At 50.0% G+C, this 18,139-nt stretch overlaps 1 protein-coding gene across 6 annotated transcripts; it reads right to left on the reverse strand.

Moving 5' to 3' along the window:
* Positions 1-3,167: 3,167 nt before the first annotated feature.
* On the reverse strand, positions 3,168-12,147 carry PARS2 (prolyl-tRNA synthetase 2, mitochondrial). 6 transcript variants are annotated; one of them, XM_059135481.1, is made up of 2 exons: positions 12,093-12,147; positions 3,168-8,085 (listed from the first exon to the last, which is right to left on the reverse strand). In XM_059135481.1, exon 2 carries the CDS (start codon positions 8,055-8,057, stop codon positions 6,630-6,632), a length of 1,428 nt encoding a protein of 475 aa, XP_058991464.1. In that variant the 5' UTR covers positions 8,058-8,085; positions 12,093-12,147; the 3' UTR covers positions 3,168-6,629. The 6 variants fall into 6 exon arrangements, with proteins under 6 accessions (XP_058991464.1, XP_058991461.1, XP_058991459.1 ...); XM_059135478.1 differs by having other exon boundaries at positions 12,089-12,141; XM_059135476.1 differs by having other exon boundaries at positions 11,956-12,140.
* Between the last annotated feature and the right edge of the window lie 5,992 nt (positions 12,148-18,139).

The following is an 18,139-nucleotide window of genomic DNA, read 5'->3' on the forward strand; positions in this document are numbered from 1 at the left end:
GACATAGGGAGCTGTGTGTGTGCTGATGAGTGGATGGATGAATAAATGAAGAAAGGAACTAATGAATGAAAAAAAGCAAATCTGCACACACAAGCATCAGCAACATTTCTGGGCTCAAACCCATGTGCCTGCCTTGCACCCTCCCCAAGGCGGCTTCTGGCCTCCCTGGCCCATGGACCCTGCCTTCTCTGACCTGTGCCATCCTCTCTAAGGGAGTGGGAGAGCACAAACTTAGGAGGTGGCCACGGAGGCTAGGACTAGAGCCTGGTTGAAGTTAGGAGCAGGTGTCCCACTGGCCCAGATAATAACTGTTCCTTCTCCCCCCTACAGGCAGGGGGATCCCAGGCAGCAGCAGGTGGCCTGCCCCTACCTGGAAAACAAGCAGAACCGAGTCAGAGCTCTTACAAAGACTCAACCATCTGCCACCTCGTTTTACAGATGAGGAAACAGGACCAGAGGGAAGGAGGAGCAAGGCCTAGGCATTAGCATTCTCCACATCCTGGATTTGAGGCGGAGTCTTTCCCATGAACTGGGGACACCTCCTCACAGGGCTGGCATGTAGCTTTCCGGGGGTCAGGGACACAGGTGGGACCATCAAACTTCTGTGTGGTTACCTCTGTGGATTTGGGGTGGCAGCTGGAGACCTAGGGTGGGGGGGGCAAGATCCCTTTAAGCTACCCTGAAACACCATTGGCAGGTATACAAGGGCAGGCAGGGAATGTAGAGAAATTAAGTGGCACTCACCACGGAGTTATGGTGCTGGACAAACCATGTACCCAGATTCTTTTACTTCATCACAAGGACCATGCGGCTTAGGTCTACGATCCCAATTTTATAAAGGAGATGGGGCCACATGGTCTCACCACTAGTGAGTGTCAGAGCCAGGATTTGAACCCAAGCAGCTCCCTCCAGAGGGAATCTGCCTCCTCTTCTGTGTTTTTATTCCATTTACTTTACAAATATTTAACCCAATTGGCACCAACCAACAGCAAGGCCTCCAAGGCCTCTGCCCTCAAGGTCACTGTTGAGTAGATAGATGTCAGAAATCTCACCTTGAACTGGAAACTGCTCCAAAGAAGAGAAATAGAGCCACAACAAGCAAGTCCTCACCCCTGCTTGGAGCCCTTGGTGGCTCTCCCTTCCCTCAACATTCTTGGTGTGGCACTCAGGGCCCTTCAAGGTCTGGTCCCTAACTGCCCCTAAGGTTTCCTCTCTCCAACCTTAGCCCAGCCATCCCAGACACATTCCATTCAGCTGTGGGGCAGGAGGGTGCAGTGGCCTAAGCACACCTCTAGAGCCAAGATATCGGCCTTCCAATTCCAGCCCTGCAACACATTAGCTGATGGCCTCAGGCCCTGTGCCTCAGTTTCCTTATGTGCAAAACAAACAGCATAATAGCACCTCCCTCATGCAGGTGCTGTGAGAATTGTATGAATTAATCCATGTGACATCCATGGAACAGCTTGCCTCAAACTAAGCTCTCAATATAGGACACATTTTTAATTCTCCAATCCTGCCATGTTCTTGGCTGTGGACACTGCTCCCTCTGCCTGGAGCATTCTTACTTTCACTTGTACCTTTGCCTCCACCCCCGGGGTCTTCCTCCCTTTCCTGTTTAACATCCAGTTCTTAACCAGGCCTGCTGCCTTCTCCGGGAAACCTTCCTGGTCCCATCCCACAATGTCCCATGACAACCATTACCACACTTGCCACACTGCATTTTAATTTTCTGCTTACTGGATGATTCCTCCCCCTTTGTAAACTGAGTCAGGGACCCTGAACCGTGCACTTCTGTACTGCCAGCACGCAGCACAGCACCTGCTCAGCACATAGCAGGTACACACAAGTAATCACTGAAGGCCCAAAGGAAGGGGTGTGAGTTCTAAGTGGATTAAGGGTGGAAGCCACCACACATGATGGATACAGGCCATGAAGTTGGGAGAGGGACCAGGAAAGGGTGGTGAGTATGGGCTGAAGGACCCTCAAGCAAAGGCAAGGAGCACATTCGAGGGGGCGAGCGTAGCGGCCTGGCTCACTAACAACACCGGCCACCTACTGAGCACTGAGGGCGCGCCAGCATTCTAGGGTGCTTTATGTGGACTGGCTTACCCTGCCTGGGAGCAGGAAAGTAGTTTACAGTAGTACCATTTTACTGACAAGGAAAGTGGTACAGAGGGTAACTTGCCCAAAGTTAGCTAGCTAGTGAAAAGTAGAGCCAGGATTTGGATTCATGACTCCCCTCAGCCCTTCAGGAGATCTCTGTAACAAGACTGGGTCTCTGTCTTTGAAGAGCTGGGGTGAGACCCAGTGGCCCTTGCCTGTTCACTCCAGTGCTGTGGTACAGTACCCTGCTGTGGTACAGTCTTGACATTCAGTGTCCTGCAATGTCCTCAAACTGTCAGCCTGCGCAGAGTCTAGTCTGCCAGAGCCCGCAGATGACTCCCCATAGCACTCGACACCTTGCCAGTAGGGCTCCTGTCAGCCCACAAGCTTTCTGGCTGAGGCTGGGTGACAAGTTCTTCCCTTACAAATGGCATGTCCCCAGTCACCATTAACCAGTAAGTGCTTCGTCCTCACTCTCCTGGCCTACAGTTTTATTTCGCCAAGACCAACTAGGCTTTAACCCTGTAAGCTCATTAGCAGCCTCAGGGGTTGGCTTAATAGGAGTGGATAGCATCCCTGCACCAAAGTGGTACCTGAACGGGGACCCTAAAAAGATACCACCCCATTCTGCTGGCCCACACGCACCCCCCAACTACATACAAAGGGCTAACTGGCCTAGTATAAGGGCAGCTGCCACTTACCCTGCTGTGAGCCTGACACCATTGTCCCTGTTTTACTGAGGAAGCATCTCACACAAGGTCATGTAGCTATCAAGTGGCCTAGACAGTCTGACTCCAGCATCTAAGGTGGGTCATTACGATATAAGTCATTAAGTGCATCTTGATTTTTTTCAAGTATATCCTGAGTTTGCAATAACAACATAAAAATATTTCCCATTTTCCACAGTACAAAACCTTTCCTGATTCTAAAAACAAAACCTTACATGCCCTTGGATGCATAGTAATCCATTCTAAAAAGGTTTCTGGCATCCTGGTGTAGAAATGATGGTGGGAACTCTGTGAAGTTCCCTGGCACTCAAATAGTTAAATGACAATTTCAACAGATTTCTGCAAAATGCCTTTATTGATAGCCCAGCAGGTGTTTCTTCCATTAAAACACAGAATATTAATGAAGCCCTTGATTTACATTCTAGGCTTGATTTACACAGTGGTTTTGTTATGCACCAGCTTTTGTCCCCAAGTATTAATTCTGCTAAATATTTCCTGGCCAGTTGCTTCTAGATCTCCCCAAGGAATGAGCAATGATAATACATCTTATGCCTGTTATTTTGCCAGCATCCCCCTTTCATCAGTATGGCAAGAGGTAACATTGGCAAATTCCACCAAATAGGAGAGAGCAAGTAAGGTACATGGTCTGAATATTTCTTTCCTCTAAGGAGATGGAGCCATTCTATAGGCGTCACTTAGTTCTTGCATGTGGCCCTCCGCAGGAAGGTTATAAAGCATCACATCAAGAAAACTAGATGCAGGTCTTGAGATATGTTACCAGCAGACCCCGAGCTCCCCGTGGTGGCCTTTCCTAAGTCGTCCGGTTTATGAAGGATGTGTTTCCTGAGTGCACCGGGTTAAGCATTTCACTTAAGTGAATGCAGGCAACCCCCTGGGAAGTGCACTGCCATGAACGCATCTTACAGATGAAGCTGAGATGCATAAAGGGCAAGTAATTTGTCTAAGGTCACATCCCTGGCAAGTGGCAGTGGATCTAGGATTATGTCTCTTCCAGGTTCTGATCTTCCCACCATAGCGTACTGACCCTGGCTTCTTAGAAGACACCCTGGCTTAGTCATCAGGACACGTGGGTTTCCGTTCAGCTTGCCCTTGGGCCAGTCACTGTACTCCCTGTATTTCTCTCCCTTGGAAAATAAAGGATGGTACCTATTTCACATGTCCAAGGCTTTTGTAGTCCAGAGGCCGATCTGGCACAGACATCTCTTGCAACAAGATCAACCAGAGGTAGCCTGATTTAGGGACAAAGCTCTTGGCCTGCAGTCAGGTGTTCTGCCAGTCAGATGGTGTGCGGCAGGTTAATTCCCACTCCAGGCCTGCTTCCCATCTGTGAAATGAGGGGTGGACAGGCGGGGCTCCAAGTCCTCCTGTTCTAAACTTCCATGATTCTGTATCATCCTCGAATTATTCTGTAACTTGCACATTTATGAAGATTTTAAAGTTAATTGGTTCTCTATTCCTGAAATCTGATTTTTTTTTAAAGACTTTATTTATTTATTTGACAGACAGAGATCACAAGCAGGTAAAGAGGCAGGCAGAGATAGAGGGGGAAGCAGGCTCCCTGCCAAGCAGAGAGCCCAATGTGGGGCTCGATCCCAGGACCCTGGGATCATGACCTGAGCTGAAGGCAGAGGCTCAACCCACTGAGCCACCCAGGCGCCCCCTGAAATCTGATTTTTTAAAGTGCTTACATTAGGCTAGCTTTCCAACTTCCATAAATCAGCTGATGGAGCACAAATTCACAATTACAAAAAGGGGAGTGGGAGGTAGAGGCTTCCTGTTATGGAACGAACAGGACACAGGGATAAAAGGTACAGCACAGGGAATATAGTCAATGGTATTATAATAGTGTAGGGTGACAGATGGGAGTATACTGTGAGTATCGCTTAAAGTAGTTACTCAATCACTGTGTTACATACCTAAATGAATGTAACTCCATGTATCAACCAAACATCAGTAAGAATTAATTAAATATTTAAAAATATTTAAATGCCAATTTGCACAAATTCTAAGTGCTTGTCTATTTGAGGCTAATTTGATTAGATAGACATAAATAATTCAGTTTTATTTAGTGAAAGTACTTTTGTCTTGGTGGAGGCCATGCAGTTGTAATGAGAATGGAATCAGTGTTGGTCAGTCTTCGGATGTTGGCTCTGATACTTTGGAGCTGTACACCCTCGAGTAAGGTGCTTCAGGTGCCTCTTCCGTAAAAACAGCACCCACCTTGCACAGTTTAGAGTACGAAAATGATACACGACAGTGCCTCACAGCACAGTGGTATGTGGCAGGCCCTGAACAAATAAATGAGCAAATCGTTAAAAGCAGAGAGCTCCCATCAGTCCGATAATGTACAGAGCAAATGACTCAAAACTCTCAGCCACAAAGCCGCTCAGGGACGGCCCAGGCCTGGGAACCGTGAATCAACTCTGTGCACAGGCGCTTCAGAATCATTTACAGAGCTTTAAAATGCACAACACCCACGCCACACCCAGACCCTAACCTGAACTGGGTGGGACCAAAGTGCAGCCCAGGGGAAGGTCCCTGATTTATAATCCAGCCTTTCTAGGTTTGCTCTTGGAATGCACATCTCCTGGCCCAAATGCCAGGCCCAGAGCACCACTGGTAGGCCTGGGGCCCATCAGCACTTGGCATGTACATCAACAAACCTGATGGTGTGTGCTTGGGCGTGGATTACTCGAGCAGTAACAGCAGTAGCGGTAAACTGCTGGGAAGCTGTTTGACAAGTGGGACAACTGGCTAAGACAAGAATTGCAGTATGCTGGGATGGCTCAAGTCTGATCCTAGTTTTCCAGAGAATTCAGGCAGAGACCTTGATATGTGCCCCCTGGTGTGGCTTGAGGAGCAAACTCTGCTCCCAGGACAAGCTCACTGTGATACCTGAAGCCTGCTATCCCTCACATCTGGGGGAAGAAATGGTTTCAAACATATTCCCAGCCACCAAAGGTAGGCTTCTTTTTGTTTTTGAGTGGAGTGTAGAAAGAGTAGAAGAAAGGACAGACGAGTCCCAGGTAGGAAGCCACTGCACAGTTAAAATGGCAGGTGTTACCACCATTCACTGACAGGCAAGGCTCATTCAGTCAACAGAACCTGATCTCTGTGCTATGCCGCCTCAATATGGCCAGGTCTCTGGAGGTGGTTTTTTGGGCCAGTAGCTAATTCTATCAACTTTCCATGTAGCTTAGACTATGGAAGATCAGAGGAACCAGATCTGCCTGTCGTGAACCTCTTATGAACCCACTGGTGACAGCTGTAAGGACTTTACAGATCTAGTTCCATTTTCTCATGTCACAGATGGGGAATCTGAGGCCCCAGCAGGGGAAGAGACATGTCCAGTGGAGGAGGGCTGGTGGGCCTGCTCTTCAAATGCATCAGGAGGCCAGGGGTCAGACTGCCGGAGCTGGGAGGGCCTTGGCCACTGGCCACCCTCACCCTCCGCATGGGAAACTTGGCCAAGAGAAGGGAAGTGACTCACTGAAGGGCCGAGAGGAGCAGCTCTTTCTTGCCCCTCTGCCTCCTCACCAGAAGAGAAGACAAATGGAAACTGGCAGCATGGCCAGCCCAGAGAATGGAATCACAGACCTGAAATACAGACAGTCTAAAAGGACTGGATAAAAGTCAGCTTCCTTAGCATGCTCCCTCCTTCCATGAGCTGCCTTGTTTCTAGAGAGACCCGCCCTGGGAGTGTAGGAAATGGCAGCCCGAGAGTGAAGAGAGTGAACACCGGAGGCTGCAGGATGGGGTGGGGGTGGCTCGGGGCTTTCAGACAACCTGCACTTGGCTCAGAAATTCCGTGACGCCCTCTCTGGTGAGGAAGACCACCTCACCGGTGTTCTGGCTCCAAACTTCAAAATGTGCCGGGTCCTCCAGGGCCCTCTTGCCTGCGATGATCACAAAGGGGTAGCCAAACTTGTTGGCATCTTTCAGTCTGTTTCCAATAGTCCGATGGGTCCTGTCGTCGAGCAGGACTTCCCCGCGGAGCTGCGGCAGCGTCTCTGTGATAAGGTCGTACAGGTGGCCTGCAAGCTCGGCGGCCGCCTCTTCCTTACTGCCCTTCTTTGGGGGAATGAGGCACACCTGATAAGGCGCCAGGAGCCCTGGCCAGCGAATGCAGTCCTCTGTGGACAGCACTTCGATGGCGGCGGCCAGGATCCGCGTCATGCCCAGGCCGTAGCAGCCCATCTCGGCCAGGCATGGCTTGCCCTGGGCGTCGGTGAACTGGGCGTTGAAAATGGAGGAGTATCTGGTGCCCAGGTGAAACGTGTGCCCCACCTCGATGCCTCTGGCCTCGGTGAGCGGGCCCCGGCAGGCCGGGCAGTCGGTGTGCGACATGCGCAACGTCTCCATGTTGGCCGAGAAGCCGCAGCCAGGACACACAGCAAACCGGTCCTCCCCGATGTCAGCCGGCAGCTGGAACTCGTGAGACGTGGTGCCCCCGATGCTGCCCACGTCCGCCTGCACCCTGACGCACTGCAGCCCCAGTCTGCGGAACAGGCTGCCATAGGCCTTGCCCACTAGGCCGTAGGTAAGCCGGGCGGCCTCTGGGGAGGCGTCGAAGCTGTACATGTCCTTCATGTAAAACTCCCGGCCGCGGAGAAGACCGAAGCGGGGCCTGGGCTCATCCCGAAACTTCCTTGTCACCTGGTACAGCAGGAATGGGAGCTGCTTGTAAGACACTGTCTTCTGGGAGGCGACTAGGGCTGTGATGGCTTCCTCATGAGTGGGTCCTAAGCAGTACTCCTTGCCGTGTCTGTCTCTGAGTCTTAGCAGCTCCTTGCCCATGAGGTCCCAGCGGCTGGTGGCTCGCCAGAGCTCCGCTGGGCTGAGGCTGGGCATGTTGACCTTCTGCCCTCCGATGGCCTGCATCTCCTGGTCTATCAGCCGCTCGAGCTTCTCCAGGGCGCGCACGGTATACGGCAGGAGGTGGTAACTGCCAGGGCCTGCCGGGTGGATCAGGCCCACCTGCAGCATCAGCCGCTGGCTCTTACACGTCAGGTCGCCAGACCTGCCCTCAAGAGACAACACCTGGTCTTCCCGAAGGTTCTGGGGCTGGAACATGCGAGACAGCACCAAGCGCTTCCCTGTCTCGGGGTCACGGTGGTAAAACCTGTGAGGACCACACCCAGAGAGCTGGTGGCTGCAGGTGGCCAGGACAGGCAGTGCTCTGCATCTTGACAGCAGCCCTTTCATGACACCTGGCCCAGAGAAGCACTTGTGCCTGGAGAGAAATGAGCCATGCAGAGATAAGCGTTAACTATGTCCTGACACCCAGACGAGACATAGCCGGATGAGTTTGGTCTCCAACACACTTCTGAGACAGCCACCGACTTTGCAGATGCAAACCCTTTCATTTCTAATTTTCTAGCAGATTCAGGTCCTACTTCTTTTTAAAATAAAAAATCAATATTCTCCCATTTATAAAAATATAACAGCATACTGTGGAGGGACACCACAGCATGGGATCACAAGGGCTCTGGAATCAGGCAGCCTGGGTTCCTGGCGTGCTTCTTGTTACTGCACCCTGTGTAGCTCAGGATGTGTGACCTAACCCCTCTGTGCTCAGTTTCCTCATGTGCTGAATGGTAATACAGCAGGACCACCTTTGCGGGTTTATTGTGGGGACTTAGAAGAGTTATACAAAGTTAATAGAACAGTATCTGGCACATTCTATGAGTACAATCCAGGCTATTGTTGCTATAGAAAACTGGGGGAAAAAACCAGAAAGAAATAAAAAAGAAAAGGAAATCAACTCCAGTCCCTCAGCCTGGTCATAACTGCTGCTGATGAGTCCTTGTCTCTTCTGCCCACACCCTCAGCCCGGTTCCTCCTTAAGTGTCTTGTGCCTCTTCCCTCCTCCTAGCACTCCCCACCAGGCCTCACGCTCATGACTTGGGAGTCAACATCTGCACTCCCTACATGTCTCTCAAGCTTCAGACCTACCTAGCCAACTGTATCCCGAGAGAATACACTGCACAGATACTCTAAATGCAGCACTGGGAAGGAGCTCAGCATCTTCCCCCCAAGCCCCGCCCCCCCAGTGCAGCCTATCACTCTCCATGGCCCCAAAAGCCACCCTTTGCCCAAACCAGATGCCTGGGTCCATCCACTCTGCCCCCTCATGGCCCCCACGCAGCAGCCCTCTTGGCCCCGTCATTCCTGCCTCTTCGCTTGCTGTTCAGTCTGTCCCTCCTCCTCCCCACCTCCACAGGCTCCATCCATGCCACTGCTGTCTTCCACCATGAGCCACTGCAACAGCCTCCCCTCTGGCTTCCAACCCACCTTCCTCCAATCCATCCTCCATGCTGCAGCCACAAGGGATGCATCCCTCATGGATGGTAACAGTGCTTTTCCTGAAGTCCAGTACAATGACTTCCTGCTGCCCTCAGAATCAGGTCTCAGCTTCTGACCCTTCCAGCGCACATTCGAGCTTATTGCTGGCCTTGTCAATAGCCCTTTCCCTGTTCCAGAATGTGCCATGCTCCCTCTTAAACACTCTGTGCCCCTTGCATACCAACACCGCTTATGCTCCCAGCCTCGGGATCCCCATCCTGTCCTCTAGGATGCCTTCCTTGCCCCACATCCCTGCCCAGAAGCCCAGCTTCTCCCACAGCAGCCCCTACTGATCACCCATCGCTCAGACTGACTGCTCAGATAGCCCGCTGCCTGTGCTCCCCTGGGTATGCAGCTCTGTGCGGCCAAGGACCCTATTGAGCGTGCTTGCCACTCGGCACGGAGCAGGGCTTTACTAGACACTGTCTGCTGAATGAGCACATGTGTTTCTCTAGGATTTCACAAAACACTCATATTCCTGATGGCAATACAGCATTTCATTAAGCATATCAGAAATGATTCTCCTACTACACAGAGTTGTCATTTTCTCTGTTACATACAATCTACAATGAACAGAAGGCTTTTGTTTGTGGTACATTTGGGAGAGATTCTCAGGAATGGAATTACTGGTCAACACATATGAACTCTTTTAAGGTTCCTGATTTATACTGCCAAGTTCAGTGAGAGCCTCTACCTTTCAGTATCTCCCATTACAAAGAGCTGCCCTGCCGTATGTGGACAATGGGTTATCCTCTCAGCTCCGGAGCCTGAAACCCTTGCTCGGCCCCCTCCAGCTCCCAGGGGCCTCGAGTCTTCCAGCTGGTCCCCTGCCATCTCAGGCAGCCTCATCCATTTCCCCCATGCATGGTACAAATATTACCATCTCCTACATGGCCTGTGGCCCGAGACAGGTTGCGATGCACTATCACAGAGCCCTAATGTGACTGACTGAAAACGTACACTTGGTTCCCATCTGACCTCCTCACTTACTTCAGGTCCCACTTCAGGCCAGTGGCTCACACCAAAAACTCCTTCCCCCTTGATTCCTCCTAAAGCAGACAGGTCTGTCTCTGTCCGACCTTCCTCTCAAGTTCACCCCCTCCTTTCTGGCTTACTGCCTCTTCTGGGTTAGCTCCTCAAAAATGCTTGGTCCAATGCAGTAGCCCAGTGGTTGTGAAACTTAAGTGAGCATCAGAATCACCTGGATGTCTTATTAAAACTCTGATTGTGGAGCCCCAGGCCCAGAGTTTCTGATTCAGTAGGCCTGGGGAGTGGGCAGGGAAACTATAGTTCTAACAAGTTTCCAGGTGATGCTGATACTGTTGGTCCAGGGACTACACTGGGAAAAGCATTATAAACTCCACGTGAGCAGTAACTGTGCTTGTATTATTCCAAGCTGCATCTGTAGCATTACACACGGTGCCTGCCCACAGGGGATACCCAATAAATGTCCATCAGTGACTGGATTGAATGACTCTTGAACCCTGTCTGTCCTGTCTCCAGATTACAGCTAAAAAGAAGTTTGTAATCTGTCTCCAGATTACAGCTAAAAGATGATCCAATCACTCCCCTGCTTATAACCCATCAATGGCTCCCCATCATAATTTTCTCGAGATGGTATTTCCATAGAAAGCCTCTTCATATTTTGATCCTAACACATCTCTGTCAGCTTTTTATCCCATCACTCCCCTAACATGTCCCAAACTGCTCATCACTCCTGGAAGAGGCCAGCTTTACCCCAGCAACAGCAACATTCAAGCTCCTTATTGCAAGAAGCATCTCCAACCCCTCCAAAAAGAGAGAATCACTTCCTTCTCTGGGCCCCCATTGCACACACCTCTTCCTTGTTTACTGTTCTGGAATAATTTTCAAAAGTATCTCTGAGAAACTTCTGTGTGCCAGGCACTGGGAGTGAGCAATGCTTCACGTCCTAGTCCTCCATTAAACGAGGAGTTCGTGATGTTTTCTACATTGTCAGATTTCAGGGCCTAGCACAATGCCTAATATTTGCTGATCAAAGGTATTAGTGAAGGAAAAGCAAAGCGATGGGGTACAATGCAACAATTATCTGGATAGTTTAAATAAGAGCCATAAACCCTCTGCCTTCACCCCCAATGTGTCTCCATCCTCAGATCCCTCAGTTTACCTAGGCGGAAGATTAAGTACTATTTCAAAATTCTCAAGGTTATCTACAGACCTCAAAAGCCGTATAGGAAATAACTTGTCCTGCACCTCACACTCTGGCAAAGAGCCTCTGAGTCATTCAGTCATTCAACAAATTTTTACAGAGCAGCTACTCAGGTCCTTGAGGCACAGGCCTCTTTTAAGGTTAACTCACAATGGCCCTGCAACCCCATCAGGAAAGCTGTGCGTAAAGCACTTCCAACAGCGCCCGGTATATAGGGAGCGCTACAGTGTTTGCAATCACGCTCAACTCACAGACGAGGTAAGCTCAAGGATGTGGGGTCACCTGACCAGCGACACTGCAGATGAGCACAGGGGCACACCTGGAAGGCTAGGTCCTCGCCTGCAAGTTCCACCGTTTCCGTCTGGGACCGTGTAGCATCAAAGCAATGGGGCTCCAGACCTGGTTCTACGAACCAGCTCGGCCTTCACTGGCTACGTGACCGTGGTCAAGTGACTTCAGTCTCCAGGCCGCAGTTTCCCCATACATAAAATGGGAAGGTTGGCCGGGCCACCAGGCGGTCCCAGAGGGTCTCTCCAGGGCTGGCACTTCCGGAAACACCGTGACACTCACAAGACCCGAGGTCCACAGGGGAGAAAGGTCTGCGCTCGTGTTACAACAGACGAAACACACTATCCCAGAGTTCAGGTGTCTGCGACCCCGCCCCAAACCAAGGAGGGACGCACGTGCTGTCACCCACGCTCACCAACCGAAGTGCCAGTCAACGCTGTCCGCGCGCCCGCCACGCCGGCCCAGCGCGCCTGCGCTAAGGGGAATTGCCCGCCCCCAATCCCCGCCTCCTGCCTTTCTTGCCAATCACAAAGCCGTTCTCACGGAGACTAGCCCCACCCGACTCCGGACGCCTGTGAGAGGTTTTCCGGAAGTTTAGCTAAAGAGAAAGAACTCGGCTCTCCTTCACGACCATAGATTGGCTTGGTCAGCGTAGAGCAAATTACCGTTCCGGAAGTGCCCTCTAGGATTTAGGGAGGTGTAACTCTATGATAAAAGCCTGGCGTTGCCTCCCACTGCCGGGGCCTTCCCCACTCCCGGAATGGAAAGGCTGGCGGCGGTGTAACCAAGGCAACGCTAGGGCCTTTCCGTTCGGAATCTACCCTAGGATTTTACAGGTTTTCAATTTAAATACATTAAAATTTTTTAAGCAGAAAAAAGTACCCTCATTACAAAGCCCAAGACAGTTTTCAAGAAACTAAATCAAACTTTCATTCAAAAAATATTTTTTCAAGGGGTGCCTGGGTGGCTCAGTGGGTTAAGCCTCTGCCTCCGGCTCAGGTCATGATCTCAGGGTCCTGGAATCGAGCCCCGCATCGGGCTCTCTGCTCAGCAGGGAATCAGCTTCCCCCTCTCTCTATACTTGCCTCTCTGCCTTCTTGCAATCTCCATCTGTCAAATAAATAAATAAAATCTTTAAAAATAAATAAATAAAAATAATATTTTTTCGAGCAGCTACCATGTACCAACAACTTGGAGAAACTGGGAATAGTGAACAAAAGAAACAAAATTCCCTGCATTCAAGGTAGCTTTTATTCTAGTGAAAAGAGTCAATAAATCAATATAGTGAAATTTAGGATATTTAGGAGGGGAACAGGAACTTGGTAACCAAAATAAGTAGTATTTTTAAGCAATTAATTAAGTTTACTGTAAAAAAATAATCCATGGTAAACAAAATACCAAAGTTTTGCAAAAAGGCAGGATCCATCTGTAACCATCCATAGAGGAAAAAATTAACTATGATAAAGGAATGGGTTGGAGGTAGAGTGGTTGCAATTAAGGATAATCAGGGAAAGCCTCACTAAAAAGTGACGTTTTGGCAAAGACCTTTAGGTGAGAGAGAGCCTTGCAGCTGTCTGGGGGAAGAATGTTCTAGACACAGGGAACAAGCACACATGTCTTGAAGAGGGAGCGTATATCATGTAACTTCAGTTAACTAAGAACAGCTGTAGTCTACTGAGTGCCTAAAATGTACCAGACCCAATATAAGACCCCGGCCCCAAGACGCTCTCAGACCCTGAGATCTGCCAGGAGCAACATTGTATGATCAGTGTAATAAGGCCTGTGGGAGGGTAGGGAAGGAGGACTTCAGTGAGGAGGTGATCTTTAAACTGAGTCGAGTTTCCCCAGACAAGAATGGTGGTGGGAATGGAGTGGAATGGCCAGGTTGAGAGACCAGGGCACTTGGGGAGGGAATCAGGAAATGAGCTGGTATGAGGGAATCACAGGGTGTCAGAGGGTTTACATCTTCATCTCCCACTGCTTCTCACAAAGTGCTTGACAGGCCAAAGTAGTTCTTCTCAATCTGAGCTGCACTGGACCCACCCTGTGCCTCAGTCCTCTTGCCCCGAGATGCTGGATATCAGTCTGGGGCGGACCTTAGTGTCAGTGGCCCCCCCAGATGATCTAAGCTGCAATCTGGGCTAGTTCAGTGGGTCTACATGAAAGGCACTGGACGGCCTGGTGGGGCACTGGGTTGCAGGGGGCAGTGTCGACAGGTGTCATCACGCTGGTCCTAGAGTGGAAGAAAATACAGCTTGAGTAGACCCCACGAGGGGCATCTGCCTCCCCCCAGCTAGGAAGCCAAGCACAGCTGGGCTGGACTTGAGCTTTTTTACTTTAAGAATGTCACTTGGCCTCTGCAGCTCAGCACTGTGGTCCAGACTTTCCCTAAGGAGTGCAATCCTAAAGGTTTTACTGAGGCAACACTCCCCACGCCTCCTCTCCGGGGGCAGGAGGTGAATAATCTTCAGTATCAGGACCCACAGGGCAACCTTATTTCTCCCTGCTCCCATGCACGTTATTACATCTCTCCCAATCCTGGAAGTGCCAGGCATCCATCCTCCGCACCCTGAGGTGTTAATTATTTCTCAATTAGCAGTTCCCAGGCTGTAGAGCATAGTAGTGTGGAAAGGCCTAATGACTTGCCGTGTTTATACACCCCCACATCTTCAGAGCACTTTACCAATGGTAACTAATTAATGCTTATGACCCCCTTGGGAGGCAGGCCGAGAACTGCTGCATTTTACCATGCTTTTGCAGGAGGTTTTGCAGCCTGGAGCCAGCCATGGTCAGAGTAGATTTGCTCCCCACTGAGAAAGTCCAGGGGTGGTGGAGACCCAGAATCTAGCCCTTTTCCCACAGCAACTTCTGGTGTGACATTTCAATCAATTACTTGATCAGTTATCTATTGGGTATTTGATTCATAGAGTTCATTCGTGATTAGAACCCCACAACCCATAAAACAGAAAAAAAAACCCACAGAAAAAATTCATTCATTCATTCAGTGTCATTTAAAAAAAAATGCAAAAGGACCCCACACGCCACACCTGCCCTTGGTGCCCCATAGCCCTGGGGACACACCACACACTTAGTAGTTTGCTTCCACTGGTCCTTGGTCAGACTGGGAGCTCCCTGGTGGTAGGTACAGGTTTTGCTCTTTTATGTATCCTTAACCTTGACCAGAGGGCCTGGCCTGATTGGGGATTAGCAAAGCATTTTGTTTTTTGATTGTTGTTTTAATATATGAATGAATGAATGAATGAATAGATATATAGGTAGATAGACAGTTTCTTCCTCAGGCAAACCCACTCCAAGGACACACTGAATCATTCCCTCATCCAGAGCCCATGGCTTGGCACAGAGTGCCTCTAAGTACATGTTGAATGAACAAGTGAAGTCAGAGTTCATGGTAAACTTCCTGACCTCAAGTTGCTCATAATCTCCCAGAGAGTCTGCTTCTCAAAGTGATGGTCCCAGAATCCTGTGGTAAGAAGTTGTGAAGAGAGGAAAGCAAGAACTGTTCTACATGGGGGAGGAGAGAGAGAATGGAATCAGGGAGGGCTTCTTGGAGGAGGGGACGTAAAAATGGACCTTAAAGGATAACTAGGAGCTTCCCAGGATGACAGGGGAGATAGAAAGACAACGTAGTCAGAGGGAAAGCAGGTGACCACTAGCTGCAAGGAAGAAGGCTGAAACATAGTCTGGCTGGAGCACACAGCACACCCAGGCATCGTGGAAACACAACTGGGAAGGCTGTGGGTGCCAGTGTGCCGGGACCTTCTGGACCAATCTGTGAGCTTCTGTTCAGCTCTGAGCTACAGTGAATGGTCTTTCCTGAAGAGTGATACTCCTCTTCCCACCAACACACACACTCATCTATTTTGCGGCTTAGCGCAAAACAACTCCTCTGAGAAAGTCCCTGGGCATTTTGCGTTTCACCCTGCATTCCATGTATTTGTTATAATTTGAAAACAAGAATGATTGTCACTCCAAGAAAATGGCTGTTTCCTCAACTGAAGATGCCGGCCAATGGGAAAAGCCAGCCTGCAGGAAATGGAAGGACTTTACACCAGGGAAGGACATGGGCCGCCATGTTTCCTTGCCTGAGTGAGGTGTGAACTCGAAGGGAGGAAGAGGATGGTGAGAGAGGCGGAATGGGTGACTCCTTCAATGGCCCAGACCGGGGCAGGGGTGGGAGAGGAGGGTAGAGACTCCATGGCCCAGGGACATACAACCAGGTGGACTCCTGAGCCCACCCCCAGCGTGTTAGCCCAGCTTAGCCCAGATAGACTAGACGGGAGGGGGGCAGGGCAGCCTTGGCTAGGCATTCTGCCAGCCACTTCTAGAGATGTGACTTGGGGGTCTCCTGCTTCCTCGGTTCTTCATTAGTAACACAGGAATCATGAGGCACACATAGGGCCATTGTGAAGGTTCAATGGGAGATGTCATGGAAAGCATGTGGCTCATCCTTCAATTCATTCCAACTCAGAAGACCCTGCAGCTCCCCTCACCTATCATAAAGAGAGAACCATCATTCTGCTGCTGCCCATTCCCTTCAGACTCCCTACTCCTGCCACCATGCACGACACTGATCTCTTTTTTCTTCAGTGGCCTCTTCTCCTTGGGCCCAGAGTGTATCACTTGTTCACTTGTTTCATGCCTAAGTCTAGGGTCATTAGAGAAGACCAGAAGGAGGCTGGGAAGGTAGCCCCCCAACTTTTAAAAAAAGATTTTATTTATTTTAAAAGAGAGGAAGTAGGGGCGTCTGGGTGGCTCAGTGGGTTAAAGCCTCTGCCTTCGGCTCAGCTCATGATCCCAGGGTCTGGGATCGAGCCCCGCATCGGGCTCTCTGCTCAGCAGGGAGCCTGCTTCCTCCTCTCTCTCTCTACCTGCTTCTCTGCCTACTTGTGATCTCTGTCTGTCAAATAAATAAATAAAATCTTTAAAAAAAAAAGAGAGAGGAAGTGTGCAAGCAAGTGGGGGGCGGGCAAAGGAAGAGGGAGAGAGAAAATCTCAAGCAGACTCCTCACTGAGTGTGAAGCCTGATGTGAGGCTTGATCTCACAACCCTGAGATTATGACCTGAGCTGAAATCAAGAGTGGGACACTTAACCCACTGAACCACCCAGGTGTTTTAGTGGGCCCCTTTTTTATCCAGAATCCTCAGAATTGAAGAGTGTGACTACTAATCATCATCGTTCACATTTATACACCATTTTCTCTGAGCCAGGGGCAATATTGAATGCTTTACACCGTATCTGATTAAATCTCATGATAGTCCCGTGAGGTACAAGTACCACTGTTATGTCCATGTTACAGATGAGGCAACCAAGGCTTGGAAAGATTGGTTAGTCTGTCCACATTCAACACAACTAGTGAAAGGGGGAGAAAGGATCATTTCCAGGTCTTTTTGGCGTAAAACCTGATTTCCACACTCACAGCATCCCAGTGTCAACTTATTTGTATCAGACATGCCTCGACTCCTAACCAGATTTGCAGGAGCGATCACCCAAACAGACCGTTTCTGTTCTGCTGGGACCCCTCTGTCTGGGCACCTGCTCTTCAGGGCTTGGCTCAAGGGATGTTACGTTAGGGATGTAATGTAACATTAGGGATGTTTCCTTGAAGCCCCCACCGGCCGGGACTCTCCCTCTCTTGAGACCCCCTCAAAATTGTGTCTGTTCCCTCTCTGGGGTTACTGCTGAGTGTGCACACACAGTGAGGCAAACAGACCTGAGTTCCAATCCTCACTTTGCTGCCTTCTTACCATGTACCTGTGGGGGATACTCAACCTCCCTGAGGCTCACATGCCACAGCCTTCAAATAGCAGTGACAGCTTTCCCTGGGAGTCTGATGAAGATGTAAAGGACTCAGCACGGTGCCTGGTGCAGAGTCAGGGTTCAGCAGGGCTTGCTATTATTATTCTTATTATTGACGAGGAAGGAGCCCTGGCTGGCACAGTGCCAGACACACAACTAGGTCAGTAGCTAGGCCAGATACAAAAAATGCATCTCTTCCCCACACACACCCCCACCTAGCCCATGAGCTCCCAAAGGGTGGAGGGACATGTCATGTCCATTTCTAGCCCTGCTGCAGTAAATCCGCTTACTATGTTGAAAGGTTTTGCTCTTTCCTGCACACAGTAAATCTCAATACCTATTTGCCAAATTAATGTCTTTCTAAATAATTCCATCAATTCATAGAAATGCCTTGTTAAACTTGCAACAAAAAATACCAGCAATTGTTAATCTGTCACCCAGTAACTCCCTCTCGAGTACCTGCTCACGGTGACCTCTGCAGAGCACGGGCACACAGGCTCGAGACTGTGGCATAGTGTAGTTGTCCTGGGACAGCGTGAACCATCATCACACCTCTGTGAGTGTGGCTGTGATTCCAGCAGGCTCTCTGGTCACTGTCATCTGGGAGGGTGAGGGAACTGAGTTCCTTCCAACAGGTCCCCCCCCCCA

The sequence above is a fragment of the Mustela lutreola genome, chromosome 10 (assembly GCF_030435805.1).
Source record: "Mustela lutreola isolate mMusLut2 chromosome 10, mMusLut2.pri, whole genome shotgun sequence".
In the NCBI taxonomy this organism is placed as follows: domain Eukaryota; kingdom Metazoa; phylum Chordata; class Mammalia; order Carnivora; family Mustelidae; genus Mustela; species Mustela lutreola.

What these genes read in the sequence shown, in the direction of transcription:
- PARS2 (XM_059135481.1), bottom strand. Translation starts at nt 8,057, where the DNA reads ATGAAAGGGCTGCTGTCAAGATGCAGAGCACTGCCTGTCCTGGCCACC.